At 26.7% G+C, this 20,362-nt stretch overlaps 3 protein-coding genes across 3 annotated transcripts; 1 reads left to right on the plus strand and 2 right to left on the minus strand.

Annotated features, from left to right (window-relative positions):
- Window positions 1-1,575: 1,575 nt before the first annotated feature.
- Window positions 1,576-3,193, plus strand: OCT59_024252 (uncharacterized protein; the record flags this gene model as incomplete). Its single annotated transcript, XM_066135298.1, has 6 exons — window positions 1,576-1,578; window positions 1,801-1,836; window positions 2,202-2,243; window positions 2,532-2,580; window positions 2,755-3,093; window positions 3,171-3,193. 6 exons carry the CDS (start codon window positions 1,576-1,578, stop codon window positions 3,191-3,193), a joined length of 492 nt encoding a protein of 163 aa, XP_065991333.1.
- Window positions 3,194-4,797: 1,604 nt separating this feature from the next.
- OCT59_024253 (uncharacterized protein) lies at window positions 4,798-5,564 on the minus strand (the record flags this gene model as incomplete). Its single annotated transcript, XM_066135299.1, has 3 exons — window positions 4,798-4,971; window positions 5,043-5,426; window positions 5,502-5,564. The coding sequence occupies 3 exons, from the start codon at window positions 5,562-5,564 to the stop codon at window positions 4,798-4,800; spliced, it is 621 nt and encodes a 206-aa protein (XP_065991334.1).
- A 60-nt stretch (window positions 5,565-5,624) lies between these two features.
- Window positions 5,625-7,054, minus strand: OCT59_024254 (uncharacterized protein; the record flags this gene model as incomplete). Its single annotated transcript, XM_066135300.1, has 6 exons — window positions 5,625-5,684; window positions 5,756-5,991; window positions 6,083-6,497; window positions 6,577-6,725; window positions 6,791-6,815; window positions 6,905-7,054. The coding sequence occupies 6 exons, from the start codon at window positions 7,052-7,054 to the stop codon at window positions 5,625-5,627; spliced, it is 1,035 nt and encodes a 344-aa protein (XP_065991335.1).
- Window positions 7,055-20,362: the final 13,308 nt, after the last annotated feature.

Here is a 20,362-nt window from a genome sequence, read left to right on the forward strand (position 1 = left end):
TGCGATTTTTTAATAATTGATCTACATTCCAGTTTGTTTGTCATATATGCAATGATGCAATGCTTGTGAGTTGTGATCAACGCTTTTGCACATAATGTATTTTACATAAATATTATTACCATATTTATTCATACTAATAAAGGCGCTCAATAATAAAAAAAATAAGAAAAGAAATAAAAATATTTACTTTATCTTTTTCAGTTGAGGAGAATTTGAGAATTTTGATATAGTAATGGACCAATGTATTGAAGGTAGCTGAAATATTTTTTTATTTATAAACAATTCATGTTTAATATCTTACATAATTCAACTAATTACATTCTTAATTTAAAAAACTAGATTGTAAGTAGTATATATAATTTACAGTAAATACTTTTATATTATCTTTATATTTAACTAATTAATAATTAATAATACTACAGGGTGTAAGTTATATGATATCTATATTTGTATTATTTATATAATTTAAACTAACTAATTTCTTTATTTAAAAAATTATTTTGTAATTTATTTTAGTTGGTAAGCCATCATAGTAATTTATTTATTTAATTATATCATTACTTATTGTTATAATATTTATATATAATTTAAACTATATAATTTCTTTATTTAAAAAATTATTTTGTAGATGGTAAGTTATTTATTTAATTCTATTATTACTTATTGTTATAATATTTATATATAATTTAAACTAGTATCTAATCTCTTTATTTAAAAAATTATTAAATAATATAGCGTGTAAGTTATTTATTTAATTCTATTATTACTTATTGTTATAATATTTACATATAATTTAAACTATCTAATTTCTTTATTTATTTAATAGAACGTAAGTAATAAATTATTTGTTTAATTCTATTATTACTTATTATTATAATATTTACATATAATTTAAACTGTCTAATTTTTTTATTTAGGGAGTAAGTTATTTATTTAATTCTATTATTACTCATTGTTATAATATTTACATATAATTTAAACTATCTAATTTCTTTATTTAAAAAATTATTAAATAATATAGTTCGTAAGTTATTTATTTAATTCTATTATTACTTATTGTTATAATATTTACATATGATTTAAACTATCTAATTTCTTTATTTAAAAAATTATTTCGTAGAAGGTAAGTTATTTATTTAATTCTATTATTACTTAATGTTATAATATTTACATATGATTTAAACTATCTAATTTCTCTATTTAAAAAGTTATTAAATAATATAGTGTGTAAGTTATTTATTTAATTCTATTATTACTTAATGTTATAATATTTACATATGATTTAAACTATCTAATTTCTTTATTTAGGGAGTAAGTTATTTATTTAATTCTATTATTACTTATTGTTATAATATTTACATATAATTTAAACTATCTAATTTCTTTATTTAGGGAGTAAGTTATTTATTTAATTCTATTATTACTTATTGTTATAATATTTACATATAATTTAAACTATCTAATTTCTTTATTTAGGGAGTAAGTTATTTATTTAATTCTATTATTACTTATTGTTATAATATTTACATATAATTTAAACTATCTAATTTCTTTATTTAAAAAATTATTTCGTAGATGGTAAGTTATTTATTTAATCCTATTATTACTTATTGTTATAATATTTACATATAATTTAAACTATCTTTAAAAAATTATTAAGATCTAGCTTGTAAGTATCTCTATTGTTATATATTTATATAATATTTATTTGTTAATTGAATTCTTTTATTTAAAAAATTCTGTTACTTTAGTTGGTAAGTTGTAAATTATAGGTTATTATGTATTTATCCAAAAACTAAGACTTATATTACATTAAATTCCTATTTAAATTTTAGAGTAAGTAATAATTTATTTTAGTGTAAATTATAATACAATCTATAATATAATTTTAATTATTTAAATTTATAGATTTGGGGGAAGTGGAAACACAATTATAGATGATTTTATTCTTGAAAAAAAATTAAGATGGATTCCTTATAACAAATTTAAAAATGTTGAATATCTTAATGAAGGAGGATTTGGTACTATATACAAAGCTATTTGGTTAAAGAATTATGGAGGTGAAGAAGAAGTAATTCTTAAATGTCACAAGAATTTAAATGAAAATTTAAATGAATTTTTGAAAGAAGTATGATAGATTGATAGTATATTATTTTTTATTTTTATAATTTATATTAATAAATTATTATTAATTTTTGTAGTGGGACTATCATAAGAATTGTTTAAATTCATCATATGAAATTGTAAATTTTTATGGATTTACAAAAGATCCAAAGATTTCAAAATATATAGTAGTAATGGCTTATGCAAATAATGGTAATTTAAGAGAAAATTTAACAAGAATAGTCAAAAATAATTGGAATCAAAAATTATATATGTTGTACAGAATTATTGCTGGACTTAGTAAGATACATGAAAAAAATCTTATTCATTGTGATTTTCATGATGGTAATATTTTAAATCATAATGAGAGTGTACTTTATATTAGTGATTTAGGATTATGTCAACCTGTAAAATCGGTTTTGGAAAAGTATGATATTTATGGTGTTATACCATTTATGGCTCCTGAAGTTTTAAGAGGTAAATCTTATACTCCAGCTAGTGATATATATAGTTTTTCTATGATTATGTGGGAACTTACATCTGGAGTACCACCATTTAATAATAGAGCACATGACATTCAACTAAGTTTAAGTATTTGTAAAGATGGTGAACGTCCTGAAATTATTGAAAATGCTCCACAATGTTATGTAGATTTAATGAAAAGATGTTGGAATGAAGATCCATTAAAAAGACCATCTTCTAAAGAAGTATTAGAAATTATTAATAAATGGATTTTCCGTTCTAATGAAGTCAATGATGAATTAAAAAGCAACATTATGGAATTTATAAATGCACCAATTAGGCAGTATAACAATCTTGTTACTCAACCTCATCCTAAAGCATGTTATACAAGTCGCTTACTTAATTTTACTAGTAAAAAATTGAATGAAATTATTGAAAGTGAAGATTCACAAGCTAATGTAGAAGCAAATGAAATACTAGTAAGTGAAAATTTGAATGATTATATAATTAAGGATTTGGGGTCATTAGGTATGTATTATGATATATAAAAAATTAATCTTGCAAATTATTTATGTGAAATTAATTTTATTTAATATTTAATTTAGATATTAAAACAGATGAAAATTAACTAGTAGTCATTGTTTGTTTTTAAAAAAAAATTATATATTTTTTTTTAAGCGATATTTGATATTATACATTTAAAAGAAATTGTTCTTTATTTTATTCTTTTTAAATTTATTTAAATGCTAAGACTAGAGTCTAGTAAAATATTTTACAAAATTCTTAGTTTGTAATTTAAATAATTCCTTTTTTTTTCTACTTATAATTATTTAAACACTAAGACTAGAGTGGTAAATATTTTACAAGTTTCTTAGTTTGTAATTTAAATAAATCTTTTTTTTATAACTTTTCCAATTATTGAGATATAAATTATCAAAATAATAATATAAACCCATTTCCAATGATAATGTATAGGCCAATAGCCTAACACTAGCCATTTTCTGTTTGATCACATGTTTGTACATAGCTCTGCATTAGTGTTTCGATACGTTTCTGGGTTCAAGTCTAGGGTGTCCAGGATTTGACGTCGTGATGGCCCAAAAATCAGGCGTGAAAAATCACAAAAATCGTGAAAATCGTGATCCATAATTTCAGCCAGAATTACCATAATTCTGGCCAGAATTAACATAATTCCGATTATAAAAAACTTTTTAATAATTTGATATTCTATACAAATTTTATTTATTTATTTACAATTAAGTAATAAATTTATACATTTATATTATTCATAAATCATCAATTCATTACTATAATCATCATTATTACTAAGATTAAAATAAAGAAAATTAAGCATTTGAATATTTTCTTCTTTAAGCGCTACTCTTCTATCTGATAAAATGCTTTTATAACTAGAAAAACTACGTTCAATATCTACACCAGATACTGGCAACCATATATATATTAAAGCCAGTGAACTAAGTTCTGGTAATATATGTCTTTTACCTCGCCAATACAAATCCAAATCATCAAACTCTTCAATAGATTCATTAAGTCCACAGTAAATAGCCCATTCTTGTATTAAAGTATCAGTAGGAACATCAGCAAGTTTTAAACAGGCGTATAAAGTGTTGAAAAATGCCATGTGTTGCTCAACGCCAAAAAATGTAGGGAAACGAACCCTTTGTCAATCAACGCCACCTAAAAACGTTGAAAAACGCGTAAAACAACACCAATTTAAATGTAAAACAACATACAGTAAAACAACGATAGTTTAAAAACGTGTATACAATGTATAAAAACGCGTATATTGATATTAAAAATGCGTAAAGCAATGATTTTATTGTATATTATTAATATATATATTATATAAAATATGTAAATTTATTTATGATAAAATACGTATCAATTCAAATACATTATCTAATGTAAATTCCTCTTGTTATAATTGGATTGCCGCAGATTTTTAAGCGATCAACGTACTAAATTTCCGTTGACATAGCGCCCCTGGTGACACAACCATAACAAGGTGGGAATGTGATTTGTACAACTAAATCACTTGATTGATCTTTCTACAAACTGAAACGCGATAATTATATTAATATTATTAACTGAATGATATTGCTAAATTGCAATTGATACATAATATAATGCATACTAGAATAATACATATAGATTAGAAGACAAAAAATGACAACAACGAATAATATCAAATTATAAAAGTCACGTGAACTTTTATTGCTCTTCTTCTAAATCAGCAACTTCTAAATCAGCTGCTTGATTATCGTCCGTCGTATGCTCATCATAAACATCATCAACACGATTATCAACTCCAATGATTTCATCATCATCGTCAATAGGTGTTATAGGTGTTTTGGGCGAAGACTCACATTCACATTCTTCAGAATCCTAAATAAAGAAATACAATATTACTAGTAATTTAATTTAAAACATTACATACAATTCAGTTGAGTACTTACCACGTCTGTATCTGTTATATTTCCGGTCCATGAATCGACAATGTCTGCATCGATTTTTGACGAAAGGTGTTCCTCGTCAAATATAACTTCTAATACCGACTGAACCCAAATGGCATTTTCATTTGTACGCTCTTTATCAGATGCAAAAACCGATTTAATTATTAACGAAATATAAGTATCAGACGACGGATCATCTGAGTCGCTCGGTTTGTATAAATCTTCATGGACCTGTTGAACGTTTTTACTTGCTTTCCATGTTCGCATCTGTTGTTTGCTGAAATTATCTTTGAATGGCGTTATTCTATTAATACCGAAAGTACACCACAAACTTTCTTTCAATTTTCTAATGTAGTAACCTTTTTTAACGCGATTTGCAGCAAGTAACTATATTTAATAAAATAAACAAGTTGTTATAAATTTGGCAATTAATGACTAATATATAATACAAATACTACTTACTTGTGAATGCATTCTATCATCCCACAAATAATCGAACGAAACTCCTTTTCCGGACAACTTCATGAGTATTTTGGCGGATGTTTCATCATTTTCTAATTTTTCTTTAAGGCGATTTTTCATTTGTCAGTCGGTTACTCGTCGATGCTCATGAAATAATTCATAAGAAAGATCTTTAATCGCATCCTTAATACATACAAATTGTTATATTTAGTAAATAATATAAAGAAATACATAACTTTAAACCATATATTTACGTGATAAAATTCATCTGAGTTTTTGTCTTTCTTTTTCGTTTTACCCTTTTTTTTAACCTCGACTTCAGTTTCAACGTTGCGATGAGAATCTAATACCGACATTATATTTGAAATCTGGTCTTTTTGTTCGTTTAACATAGCTTCAAACCTTTCTTGATTATTAATAATCGTGTTGAGTTTTGATGCTGTTTTTTGATTAATTTGTATTAATTTGGCAAATTCACCAGAACTAACTGCTATAAATTATCGTTAATAAGAATAATAAGAACCAATTTGATAATTTATTAACAAAACAACAATGAACAAACAGTATATATCGTATCTAACCTTGATCCGTTACTTTAGATGATGATGTTGTCGCATTATTATTTGATGGCGATTCTTTACTAATCACTGCCTTAACGCTGGATGATGATGATTTACTAGAACCGGATGCTGCTTTACCACCAGATGCTGCTTTACCAGACGCTGCTTTACCACCAGATGCTGCTTTACCAGACGCTGCTTTACCACCAGATGCTGCTTTACCAGACGCTGCTTTACCAGACGCTGCTTTACCACCAGATGCTGCTTTATCAGACGCTGCTTTACCACCAGATGCTGCTTTATCAGATGCTGCTTTACCACCAGATGCTGCTTTATCAGATATCGTTATTTTAATAGAGGAAGGAGAAGAGAAGGAAGGAGGAGAAATTACCACCGAAGGGATATAAGAGGATATTGTTGATGATTCATTTATTGCCTGATGAAAACAATAAAATGTATTTAATAAACTAATAATGTATAATATAAACAATAACAAAATTGATAACTGATATTACTTGAGAAGATCTTTTGGTAGTTTTATTGGTACCGATAATAATCTCATCAATATCTCTATCACGAAACAAATCTAACCTTGCAATTTTCGTCTTTTTTGGAGTCTCTATTTGTGAAGCGTCTGAAATTGTTTGATGATTGGCTTCGGTATCTGTTAATTATAATGTATTTTTAGATATTCGTTCACACAAGTTCAAAAAAAAACTAAAATAAAACCTTTCAAATTATTTTGTTCGTTGATCTAAAAGATATTAATTATATAAGTATATTTATACAATCATAATAATTTACAACCAAATATATATAATAATTTAAAGTTAAAATAATTACTTCTATATTCATACTCGTTGACGATCTAGTAGATCTAGTAGACCTAGTACTAGATCTAGTAGTAGGTTTTGGGCGTTTTAAATTATTAAAATCTAAAGAGCGTTTGCCGCTGGTTTTATTATTATTATTTTTGTTGTCGTCATTATCCATTGATAAAAAGATGACTGACAAGAAAGAATTAATTGATTATTAGAATGTGAGAATGAGAAAAAAAAATATTAGAATGTGAGAAAAAAAAGCAATCATTTTTTAACTCTTATGTGTGATGATCTACTTGATTTACCTATACGTAAGTATACTCAAGTATACTAATGATTAGTATACTTACTTAGTGTCCAGTGTAACTTGTAACAAACATAATTAATGTAATTACTTAACTAGATGTTACTTTAAGACTAAATTGCGGCGCAATGTCACGTGTTACAACGATTCATTCGAATTTCAACGCCCACATCGCAAAAAAGTATTAGTCATGTCACGTGTTGCAACGACAAATCTGATTCATTTCTTCACTTCGAATTTCAACGCCCACATTGCAAAAAAGTATTAGTCGTTGTTCATCACATTGTTAATCGTTGTTCATCCTTACGAAATCATGTGATGTTTCAAATTGAATTTCTGCTGATGAAGTAGACGTGATGAGTAACTATGGACAGCTAGAAATGAAAGCGTTTAACGATGAACAGAACAACTAGTAGTAGAGGTGAGCAATAAAGAGAAGGAAGAGATTAAATCTGAAGAAGAGAGAAAATTTTAACAGGAAATTGTAAATATCGAGGATGTAAATTAAAACAAGTGAAATTTCCAACAAAATATAATTACCTTCATCCAACGCTCGGTTTTGCTTTTGGACGTTCCAGTTTACTATATTAATTAATCCTTTATTTTATTCGTCGTAAAAGTACTAATAATAATAATTATGCGTTAATTTCTATGATGTTTGTTGTGTTTGTTGACACCTTAAATGTGAATATTTTCATCAGTATCATTACGCAGTTAACTGATGGTATCATTTGATATCCTCACCTAAATATTTAAATGACACGATGATTGATTAATTTAATGTATGTATTTCTTGATTGATCGTAATCAGTAACACTAACTGTTAACATTGTGTAAACCGTGCAATACGTCAAGCAATACTGTATTGTTAAGTATTGTTAATATTATTGAGGCACATAGTCAAATTATTGTTAAACAAGTTAATATAATAAATCAACATGTAAAAAACCTTAATGTTTTTATATAAATTAACCTACTTTGCTAGCGTCAAATAAAAAACTTATTCACCATAAATCAACTTCAAAAAATGGCTATATACTCGTGTCCACATTGTGAAAGAGTCTTCAGTCGTCGTGCTTCTCTACGAAATCATGTGAAAACTCACGATGATATAATTGATAAAGTTCTTAGAGAAATTGCTGAAGAAGTAGAACATGAACAAGAGGAAGTGGGTGACGACGAACGACTTGAGGAGGCGAGCTACGAAGAGGGAGAGGAAGAGAGGGGGAGTACTAATAATGATGAAGTACAAGAGGAGGTGAGCTACGAAGAAGAAAGTGAAGATAATGATGAAGTACTAGAGGATGTGAACTACGAAGAAGAAAGGGAAGATAATGATGAAGTACTAGAGGATGTGAACTACGAAGGGGAAGAAGAAGACGAAGGGGAAGAAGAAGAGGAAGGGAGCGATAATGATGAACAACTAGAAGAGGTGAGCTATGAAGAGGAAGAGGAAGAGGAAGAGGAGGTGAGAAATCAACGTTAAATGAAATTAAAATAATTTATACTTTTGTGTGCGTCTATATATGTCTATATATAGAAAGCGATCGACATATTTATCAAGTATTTATTGTCTATTAACATCCATATATAGGAAGTGATTGACGAATCAAGAGACATTGAAATCGAATATTCGCTAATTGACGTTGAACCAATCCTAACCTTCGAATCTCTTGATATTAGAGTAACAAATATACCAGAATTTCCAAGCGAAGAGTTTGGAAATTTTATGGAGTTGCTTACTAAATGGAATTTGTCTGATGCATGTGGTAACGATATACTTAAATTTTCAAAAAAGATTTGCCGCGATAATGTAATTTTACCTACGTCGGTAAAAAAAGGTCGTCAATTGTTGGATCAAATTGTTGTACCACATATTTCTTTTAAAAAAGCGCCTATCATGACATATAAACAAGAAACGTATTATCTTCATTATCGTCCGATTTTTGACGTTATAAAGGAATTGTTGAGCAATAAGGATATATTTGCCCATTGTACTTTTAAATTTACACTATTAAATCATAACGGAGAAAGAATATATAACGAACAATATAATGGACAATGGTGGGAAAGAGTCCAAAAATCACTTCCTAATGGTGCAAATGTATTGTCAGTAATTTTATATTCGGATGCTACGACACGTGATCACTTAGGAAAGACCAGCGAACATCCCATTTATTTGACACTTGGTAATATAGTTAGTTGGCGCAGAAATAGGCCTGATGCCAAAATACTTTTGGGTTATCTGCCGATCCTAAAGGCAAAAGATATTTCACAAAAGAGGTCAAAGAGTTTTCGGTTAGCCAAGCGAGTCCTTTATCAATATGCTTTAAATATATTGACACGATCGTTACTTGACTATAATGGTGGATTTGATCTTCAAACAGATAATGGTATAAAGTGGTGTTTTCCGTTTATTTTCGTAATGTTAGGAGATTTACCAGAAAATGCTGCGGTAACTTTAACATTTAACTCTGTTAATTGTCACCACCCTTGTCATAAATGTTTGGTGGAGCGTGAGAAGCTGAACAATGTGGAGTTAACAAATGATCAAATTATCTTAAGAACACCAGAAAATATGAGATGTCTTGTTGAACAAAATTCTGCACAACAATATTCTCTACACGATATGAAAAACATCTTTTGGAATTATCCGTACGTATCACGTGATTTTTAAAGAAAGTGTGTTTATTTTGCCAATTATTTTCTAATATATTTACTCGAAAATAAATGATAGTCAGTTAAATATTTATTTGTCAACAATACCTGACCGAATGCATCATCTCGACTTGGGATTGTTTAATTATCAAGTGACCTACACAAGGGTGTTGTTAAAAGAATTGTGTGGTCAAATAGCGGTTGACGAACTTGATAATCGTTTGGCTAAAATCCCACGATTTCCTGGCCTTAAGATATTCAAGAATGGCCTGGAAAATATTAAGCGGTTTACTGCCAATGAATTTCGGAATATGATGAAGGTATTTGTTTTCGTCATAGAAGGAATAGTCATAAACCACCATAAATCATCGATAAGTACATCCCGAGCTAAACGATCTGATGAAGCATTGGTTAACGTGTATTATTATTGGAATAAGATGTATTTATACAGCCAACGGGAGTATTTTAAGGAATCAGAGCTGGTGATTTTTGATGTATGATAGCGAGATAATATGATGATTAGTTTTTTATGAATATTGCAATTAACATGATTATATTTTATTTTGTTTAAAGAATCTAATCAAACAATGGGCAAAGAGCTTTATAAAACTATTTAAAGAATATTCTCTATCAGAACTTCGATTACCAAAGCTGCATAATTGGTGCTATCATATCATTAAGACAATTAGAGAATATGGAGCAATCAACGGGTTTACAACGGAAACGTATGAATTTTTACATAAAGAAGCCGTAAAAATACCCTATAGGTCTAGTAATAAGCGTGACCCAACAGATCAAATGATTAAATCGGTTGGTATTACAGCTAGTACGATATTCAATGCATTATCACAAATTAATATTGTTATATTATATATAGGTTTACTGAAAAGGGATAATTAAATACTTACTTCAGCGTACAAATGTTAATAGATGCAAACAAAAAACTCTAATGAATAGTTTGTTAGGCACATTTAATTTGCAAGATTTTGATGCGTTTTTCAATAATTACCGATCAAACAATAGCTTGGCCCGTGAAGCTCTAACGGCTCTAGAATATTTTCTGGAATTGTTAAACGAGTTTTTAGATTTATGTGAAGGGTTAACCGATAATGAAACTATTAATATTAGTTGGTATAGTTATGCTAATATTTCTTCAAGCGGGGATTACATTAGAGCAAAAAGCTTGTATTATAACGAACCGTCATTTAGTGATGTGTCAATCAGCATGAGCGAGGAAGAGTCTGAAGATTATAATACAGCCGAAGGTGGTGCATGTTTTGGCAAGGTACAGAATTTTATTTAATATTGAACTACTAACGAATGATAATCCAAGCAATAACTTACTTATTTTATATTTAGGTTCTTATGTTGATTAACGTTAAAATTATCAAAAAAGATTTGTCGTTTGATCTTGCCCTTGTACAATGGTACGATTTTTGTAATTCAAGACAATTATACAAATATGATTGTCCTTGGTTGAAGATTATAAACACGTATAACTTTGTGCCTATTGAATCAATTATAGAATTGGTACAAGTAGTTCAACGTGCCGAACGACAAAATGAATATTTTGTTAATACATTTATGTTTTAATTTCGATAAATTGCGTAAAACAATAAATACAGTATATTATACTTGCAAGTATTTAGTTAGTAGAGATAATTAATATGTTGTTTAGTAAAGTTAAAATGATATGATAATTATAGTATAATTATACTTCGCGTTCACTGGCAGTGAAAAACGCGTATTAAGCTTACATTACATAAAACACGTGATGCAATAAAATTTTTTTTTTAAATATTAATTATAATATATGTATATATATACTTAAATTAAATGGTACAATGGTTAGGTCGTGAGATTTGACGTATTAATAGTGTAATTGAGGTAATCGGTTCGGTTCCTAAGGTGAGCAAAATAAATATAATTTAATTAATATATTATATATATAGTTGTGTTAATATACAGTGCGTTGAACAACAATGCATAATGTGTTGAACTACACATTAGAGTTGAATGACGCGTATATTAACATTAAGCATTGATATACTCCAGTATACGGGTGTTGATTAATATTGTAAAACGCGTTGAACAACTAGCTGGTGTTGATCAACGCGTATACTGGTGTGAATCAACACTTTTCAAACTTGCTGATGAAGATAAAATTCTTTGATAATTCTATAATTTTCCATATTATGATTAGATGAATTAGATTGAATAAATCTTGGATCAAAACATTGTATTGCTTTGAAAAATAATAAAGCTGGATGATGAGATATATGTTTCTCACATTTTTCATTTGCCAATATAAAAGCTCTAGAAAATAATGAAACAAAAGATGCAATATCTTGATTTTCTTCATTTAATAATTGGAATATTTCATTTGAAATTGGAGGATTCCTGGTTCCTGATGATAAAAAAGCTTGAAGAGATACTATTCGTGAATAAACAAATGGAGCTATAGCCTTGTTTCTTATTTTAAAGAATTCCAAATCATTGATTAATCTAAATAAATAAAGTATTATATTAGTAATATTATTATAAAATTATTAAATCCATTAAATTCACTTACCTTTTGCTATTATATGTAATAAAATATATAAATATTTTAACACAAAAAACATGGCTTCTGTTTTGACAAAATGTGTAAAGATCTCAAACAGCTTTTGAATCATGATTAATAGAATATTCTGCAGTAACAAAAGTTATTAAATGAGAATATAAAGGTTTAATCCAACATAAAAATAAAAACCATGAATTCCACCTTGTTTTTACTGGTAGGAGTGCTAAAGTAGGTGATTCAATACCATTTTGTAATAAATGCTCCTTCCATCGAATTTTTCTTTGTGAATTATAAGTAAATATCGATTTAAAATTCATAATTAATTTGTCAACCAATTCAAACTTTTGAAAGTTCACCCATGCTTCACCAATTAAATTAAGGATATGCGCTAAGCAACAATTGTGTTTTAAATTTGGTAAAAAGGGAGATAAATTTGAATACGCCAATTTCATGTATGAAGCATTATCAGAAATAAAAAAAATAATATTTTCATAAGAAATATTATAAAAATGAATTGTATTCATAACAAATTGTGAAATAGATGAAGCGTTAACATTAGACAAAAATTCTGTTTTAGCTAATTTAGTTTTATTATCAAAACTAAATAATATATTAACGGCATGCCGGCCACAACGATCTGTTGTTTCATCAATTGTCAAACAAATAATTTTATTGATGACATCATTTTTCAATTTTTGGAGCGCTATTTCATATGATAATGGAAGATATTTCTCACGAAGTTGATTTGCTCCAGTAATTAAGCCCGCTATAAACAAAAATATATTAATAAATAAAAATAAAAAAGGCAAATTTGAAATTGAAATATCAGAAAATACATACCATTTTTACAATGATTTAATAAAAATGGTTTTAATTTCTCAATTTTTTCCAAAGGAATGTCTGCATAAGTAAATGCTTCCACTATCTCTTTATTAATTTTTTCTCGTTCATTTAGTGTATTTTCAAAAGAAGGTAAAGTTCTTTGGATTAACGAATTAGAATTATTCTTGGTTTTATTATTAAGGTGTTTTAATGTTTTAATATGTTTATCTACAGAGTTCTTTCTTTCATGATCAATTTCTACATTGCAAAATCGACACCATAGTTTGTTTTCTTGTACGATATAGTTTTCACGATACTCGGCACTTTGAGACAAACGTATGTGAGGCGCGACCATTTTATTAAAAATGACTAAGCGAAAAAAAAGAGATTATCAATGGTTATTATCGGCAATACATTCACGATTTCACGTGACTTATAGTGTCTAAATAGCCAATCATATTTGAGTATCGCAAAAATCGCAAAATTTTGGCCAAAATCGCGGTATCGCAAAAATCGCAAAATTTTGGCCAAAATCGCGGTATCGCAAAAATCGCAAAATTTTGGCCAAAATCGTTATAAAATCGTGATCGTCAAATCCTGGACACCCTAGGTTCAACCGGATAAACCTGGATAAATTTTTTTTTAGGTATCCGGATAATTACGGTTTTTACCCGGATAAATATCTGGATAAAAAATGGTAAGATTGACCTGGAATCCGGATAAAAAACAAAATTTTTTTTTAAAAAATTTAAATCACTTATTAATTTTCATAACATTTCATATATTTTTAATACTATGATTCAATTTGGTAAATTCATATTATATAAAGGCTAGATTTTATTTTTAATTATTCATTAACTACAAGGAAATAATTTTAAATTATATCGCATAATTTGAATATAAAATATTAAATTCGCGGCATTTATTATTAAATTTATATAGTTCAGCATTTAATTATATAATATAGTTAATATTATACAGTATTTATTTATTTTGGTTATTTAGGACTAGTTTAACTGTAATTTAAATTTAATAAATAAAGGATAAATGCTATAAATTGATTAATAAATTTTTACAAGAATCCTGTGAAATTTAATTGTCATAAATTTAATAAATGCCACGAATTTAGTTCAATAAAGCCACAAATTAAATCCACAGATTTAATCAAATAAATCATGAATTTAATCAAATAAAAGCCACATATTTAAGTAAAAAATACACTAATTTAATTAAATAATGCCACATTTAAATTTAATAATTGCCACGAATTTAATTAAATAAATGTTACATATTAAATTAATTAAATGCCATATATTAAATTAAATGAATGCCACGAATTTTATTTAATAAAAATGATCTATAGTAAAAAAAAAATTTGGTAATTTTATCCGGGTTTTGGTTTCTATCCGGATATATCCAGATTTTTATTTGAGTCAGATAATCCAGATAGAAACTGGATATTTTTTTTAATTTATCCAGATGACGGTTTCTGCCCAGATTGAAACACTACTCTGCATAACTCTGCTGGCTAAACCTGTCTGGAAAATGTACTACTATCAATTTTGTTTTACAGACAGTTCTATGAAAATGACAGCAAGTTCTTCTTCACAAGCCTTTTCCTTAATCCTCTAAAAAAGCAATTATACTTTACAGAAACTTTTAAAATCGAAACCAAATATTAAAATATATCATGAAACTTTTAATCAAGATTTGACCATGATAAAGTCAGCTGATTTGATCAAAATTGTAAAAATGTATTATTGAAATCTTATCGAATTTGTAAATAAATTGTAAAATTGTGTTATGGTCCAATGTTACGCATAATTTTTGAACACGTTTGATAGTAAAGGCATTATACTCAAATGTATTCCAATAAATTAATTCATGGTAATCAGGACTTGGATTAGTAAAAATTGGGAATCTTCCATTATTCCATGGAAATTTACCTTAATCAATTACTACACCTCCAATTGTTGTTCCATGACCTCCAATTCATTTCATTGCAAATGAACAATAAAGATTAACAAATGGATATTGCAAAATGATGGTTAATCAAGAATTTATTATAAACCTACTGCGAACAACAATATCTGCACCATATTTCAATTGGTTTAATAAAAATATTCACCTATATGTATAATCAATTAATTAGATATCAATAATGTAAATAAAAGTAAAAAAATCTCATCTTATATTTGCCAGTACCAAAGGTATTATTAACGATAACATGTATTTTCAGCAATAACTGGTATTTCCGCATCATGTGCAATCTTACAAATTGCTTCAAAAACTGCAATATTAAATTTTAGATTTCTCATAGATTCAAGATATATAGTTCTCAGTTTATCATTGATAATTTAGCGAATCCTTCTGGATCATTGTCTTGAATGAAATTGACATTGATCCCAATTTTAAAAGTGTAGCCTATTCGTTAAAAAAAAATAATTCACACATGATGTTAGCTTTAAAAAAATTTTAATTTACTAAAATTAAGTTCCACCATATAAGCAACTTGTTGAAATGATATTATCACACACTGAGCAAATCATTAATATGGCAACAAATTATACAATCCGTCCAGACGATGTAGAGATAATGTTAGTTTCACCTTCAAGTGCAGCCATCCTCTGTTCAAATATGGTTAATGATTTTTTTATGAATAAAATAATAAGGGGCAGCATATTATTTGTAAGAATAAAAGTAAAATAAGTTTAAACATTTATTAACATGTTGTTGGATTATCCATCCTTTTTTTTAAAAAAAGAAAAAATTGATTAATTATTTTAATAAAAAAAATCATAAATCAACATCAGATGTATAAAATTTTTAGTACCTTGTATAAACGTGAGTTACTTCTTTACCACAAGTGGCATATTCAGCACTTTTAAAATGTAAACGAAGCCCTATAAAAAGTTTATTCTACGTTTTTTTTATTCCATGTTATTTCTATTTCTATAAATGTATCATATTTGCGGAATTCTTATAGAAATTATGGATAAAATATTTTACAGGGTAGTTACATTAATTGGACAGCTCTTTGCATGTGTAGTAATAATATCGAGTGTGTAAACCTGCATGCAATTGAAGAGTTTCAAAACGGAAATTCCTCTTTCTGTTTTTTTCCGTCTTTTCCGTTATATTTAAGATTATTTGATTAAAAACAATAAATTTGAAAGGAAAAAACAAATGAGTCAAATGATGATCAAAAATTCAAATAAATTTTTTTAAGGTACAGTATTTATAGAAAATCATAAAATTTAGTCATTGATCATCATATGTAAAGGAAACTGTAAAAATAACAGATCAATTCATTATAAAAATTCTTAAAACAGAATGATGACTATAAATTTGAAATTTAAAATAAACACCTTTGTCTAAAAATAACTTTAAGGTTTCATTCCAAATGAGATTACGCTACTTGCGGTAATCATTATTTAACTCGGTATGAAGTAATTGCAGAAACCTTAAATTATGTTTTATTAACTGTCAACATTAAGCAATATTAAATTATTACCTCAAGATATTAACAAATAACTTGGAATAAAAATATCAATAAGAATCTTACGATATTAAACATTTTTAACTGATTAACACAATATTATTTTTAACTTTCAATGCAATTATTGTACCTCTCTATAAAGAGTAAAATGTCACAAATATGAAATTATTGTTATAGCCAGTTCTTTAGCATTTACAAATGTAAACAAATGGAAAAGGGTAAGCAGAAGATATATAGGTAGGCGTGTATAATCAATAAATAAACTATATGTATAAACACTTAATAAACAATCCAATCAGACATGTAGTATAGCACTGTACGTTGTAGCCATAGATACTGGAGTAATCGCATAATATGGAGGAATAATATGGAATAAAAGATCAAACGATAGAAAGTCACATGATTGGATAAAATTAACCGGAAAGGATAAACTCTTAGGAGAAGGAATGATCTACATGATGTAATGTTTATTAAATGATTAACGGAGAACCAATAGATCCAGTAGGAAGTTGATCGATGTGGCTTAGCAACCAGTTTATCAAGTTCAACAATAGGAACAATTAGGAGGAGTAATCATAAGCCACAAATGATAAATCATATAAAAAGGAAGGATAGCGAATTAAAGGAACAAAAAAATAGGAACATGTAAAATATTGATGAACTGCAGCCGCAGTAGAAGAATAGCTGACGAGACGCAGTAGAAAAGATAGCACAGCCACAAAAGATGGATCTTTACGATATAATATTTGAAAGATTATTTTATTTTAAAGAAAAGATAGCACAGCCACAAAAGATGGATCTTTACGATATAATATTTGAAAGATTATTTTATTTTAAAGAAAAGATAGCACAGCCACAAAAGATGGATCTTTACGATATAATATTTAAAAGATTATTTTATTTTAAAGAAAAGATAGCACAGCCACAAAAGATGGATTATATCTTTACGACATAATATTTGAAAGATTATTTTGAAGAAAAGATAGCGTATTAAAATAGTATAATATATTAGAAAAGATAATATATAAATAGCATATAAGATAGCGCATAAAAAGAAAAACATAACATAAAATATTAGAAAGAAATAAGAAGTAAGAAAAGAAAGAATAAGAAAGTTGGTTTAAATAGGAGCGGAATGGGAGGTAAATTTGACAGTCGTCAGATACGATGTAAAACTTTAAGTAAATTAGTTAATTGTGAATTTTATGAAGAATAAATAAAATACCCTTTATATGAAAATTAATTGTTTCGATTGTTTTTGTTACTATTTTCTTATGATGAAAAAGTAATTTTGTTTAATTAATTGTTAGTAAAGCATAATGTTATTTTAAAGGTAATAGGTTCGCCCTAAACTTTACTGTAATGTTCGCTTAATTAATTTTAATTGGACAAATTCATGGTGAATTTAATGTCATAACAAGAATTATGAAATGAATAAAATATAAACTTTTGTAAAGAGAACTATCGTATTTTGAAAGAAGATAATGGATGAAATATCGTGGCGAGAGCTATCGCAATTTGAAAGTTAAGTAGTAATAAAACTAAACCGAGCAAGAATATTAATGTTTCGTGGAGAACGAATATACATTAAAGCAGGGAAGTTTGTTTACCGCCGGGTGGCAGACGGGGGTGACAACGTCGGCATATACTCCCAACACGAATAAAGGATAACAAATTTATATTTCGTTAAATTCAAACAACAGTTTATTTAATATTATCATTAGAACTATTTTTATTAAGAAAACTCTTCTACTTGAACTTCAATTTCATTCAACTACAGATCTAATTACAGGTCTATATATATGTAAAAATACCAGACTAAAAATATCTAACATATTGCATATATTAAATATATTAAATAAATTAAACATATTTGATATGTTGCATATATTTGATATGTTGCATATATTTGATATGTTACATATATGCAACATATGCAACATTTCGAACATTGATCGTCACCTCGTGATTAGGCCGAATTTTGGTCACGTGATCGATCGTTTCGCTACATCATCTTAAATTCTTTTGAAAATTATTATTAAAGGTTCTTATTTGTAATCAATCTATTCTATCTGAATAATAAATTAATCTTCACATATTGAAAAATTATTCAAGAACTAAGATTAATTTTAACATCATTGAATAATTCAAACATATACAAGTAAAAATATAAAGTATTAGGTCATTTAATAAGAAGAATTTATAAAAGATTTTGGTCACTGATCGTAAAAAAAAAGATTAGTTTTTTATTTATATATGATATTTGATTTGTTTACCATAAAAGGATGTCAAGGATGTAACGTAACGGAGATTTATATTCTTGAAAATGAAAATTGGGATTAAATTATTTAAATTCCTGATTTGGACAAAAAACTCTCAGATACTTTGGTACTTTTAGTACTAACGTTTAAATTTTTTTTTTTTTTGACTTTTTCTTTTTTTGTATTAAAAACAGTTGGCTCAAAATTCAAACCACTTCCCATTTTTATCATTTTCTCTTTTTGTAAGAAAAAAAATTTTATCTTAAAAAATTAATTTCTTGAAAATTCCCGATATTTCAATTAAGGTTATAAATTATTTTAATTTTGAAAAAAAAACCTAAAATATATTTATAATCTTCGCAAGCTTAAATAACAATTAATAATGATAATACTACATGAAAATTCTAACTTAAACTAAAAATAAACTCTTAATTTACGCTTCTGAATTACAAAAAATTTTGACAATTTATATAAATAAATGAGACATGAATGTTTCTTATACACAATTTTTAATTCAGACACTAAATTTCAATGCTCGCAAATGTACAGTTCATTTTTAAATAAGATGGATGGAAATAGTTTTTTTTTTTTTTGATAGGAAACCATTTGGTATTCTTCTAAATCTCTGGCTATTTCTTTACACTTAAACAATTATTATTAATATTGTTTCTTCCTTTTTACTATTTTTTGATGATCGTAGTCTTTATTATCATATTGTTTTATCGTTTACCTTAAAGAAAAAAACTTATTATTATAGAATTATAAATTTATTATAGAATTTGGTCTAACTCAAATATTTAATGCAATTTTTTATTGTTATTAAGCCTTTTTGATAATATGAACAAGTCATGTAGTCTGATTTTGATAATTTCATAAGCTTTCATCAGTTCCATTCTTTGCATATTACAAAATAATCATATTAGTTCAAATTCAATAAAGTTCATTTGTGTCCATTAATTTTTTATGATTGTCACGCTTTATTTTTCATTATTATTTCGCACAAAAACTTTTGTTAATTTTAGTTAGTATTTTTTTCCTTTAAAAATCCTTACTTAATTTCCATATCTATATCCATTACCATTTTCAATTTCAGAATGTTAAGTTTTGATAAGTCAAGATTCAAAGAAAAGGGTATTCTTTGAGTCTTCATGAATGATTATGCACAAATTGTGCAAGTTGATTTAAATGTATCTCAAAAATTCCTGTAGTAATACTTTCTTCATTAATAACATGATCATAATTAATGGATTTTGCGGTTATTTCATTTTAATGGTATTTTTTGGAAACACGTTTAGATTTATACTTTTTTTAGTTGTTTAATCACAAGTTTTAGAATGTCGATTTTTTAACTACTTAATTGCATCTTCAGAAAA

The sequence above is a fragment of the Rhizophagus irregularis genome, chromosome 4 (genome assembly GCF_026210795.1).
Source record: "Rhizophagus irregularis chromosome 4, complete sequence".
Taxonomy (NCBI): Eukaryota; Fungi; Glomeromycota; class Glomeromycetes; order Glomerales; family Glomeraceae; genus Rhizophagus; species Rhizophagus irregularis.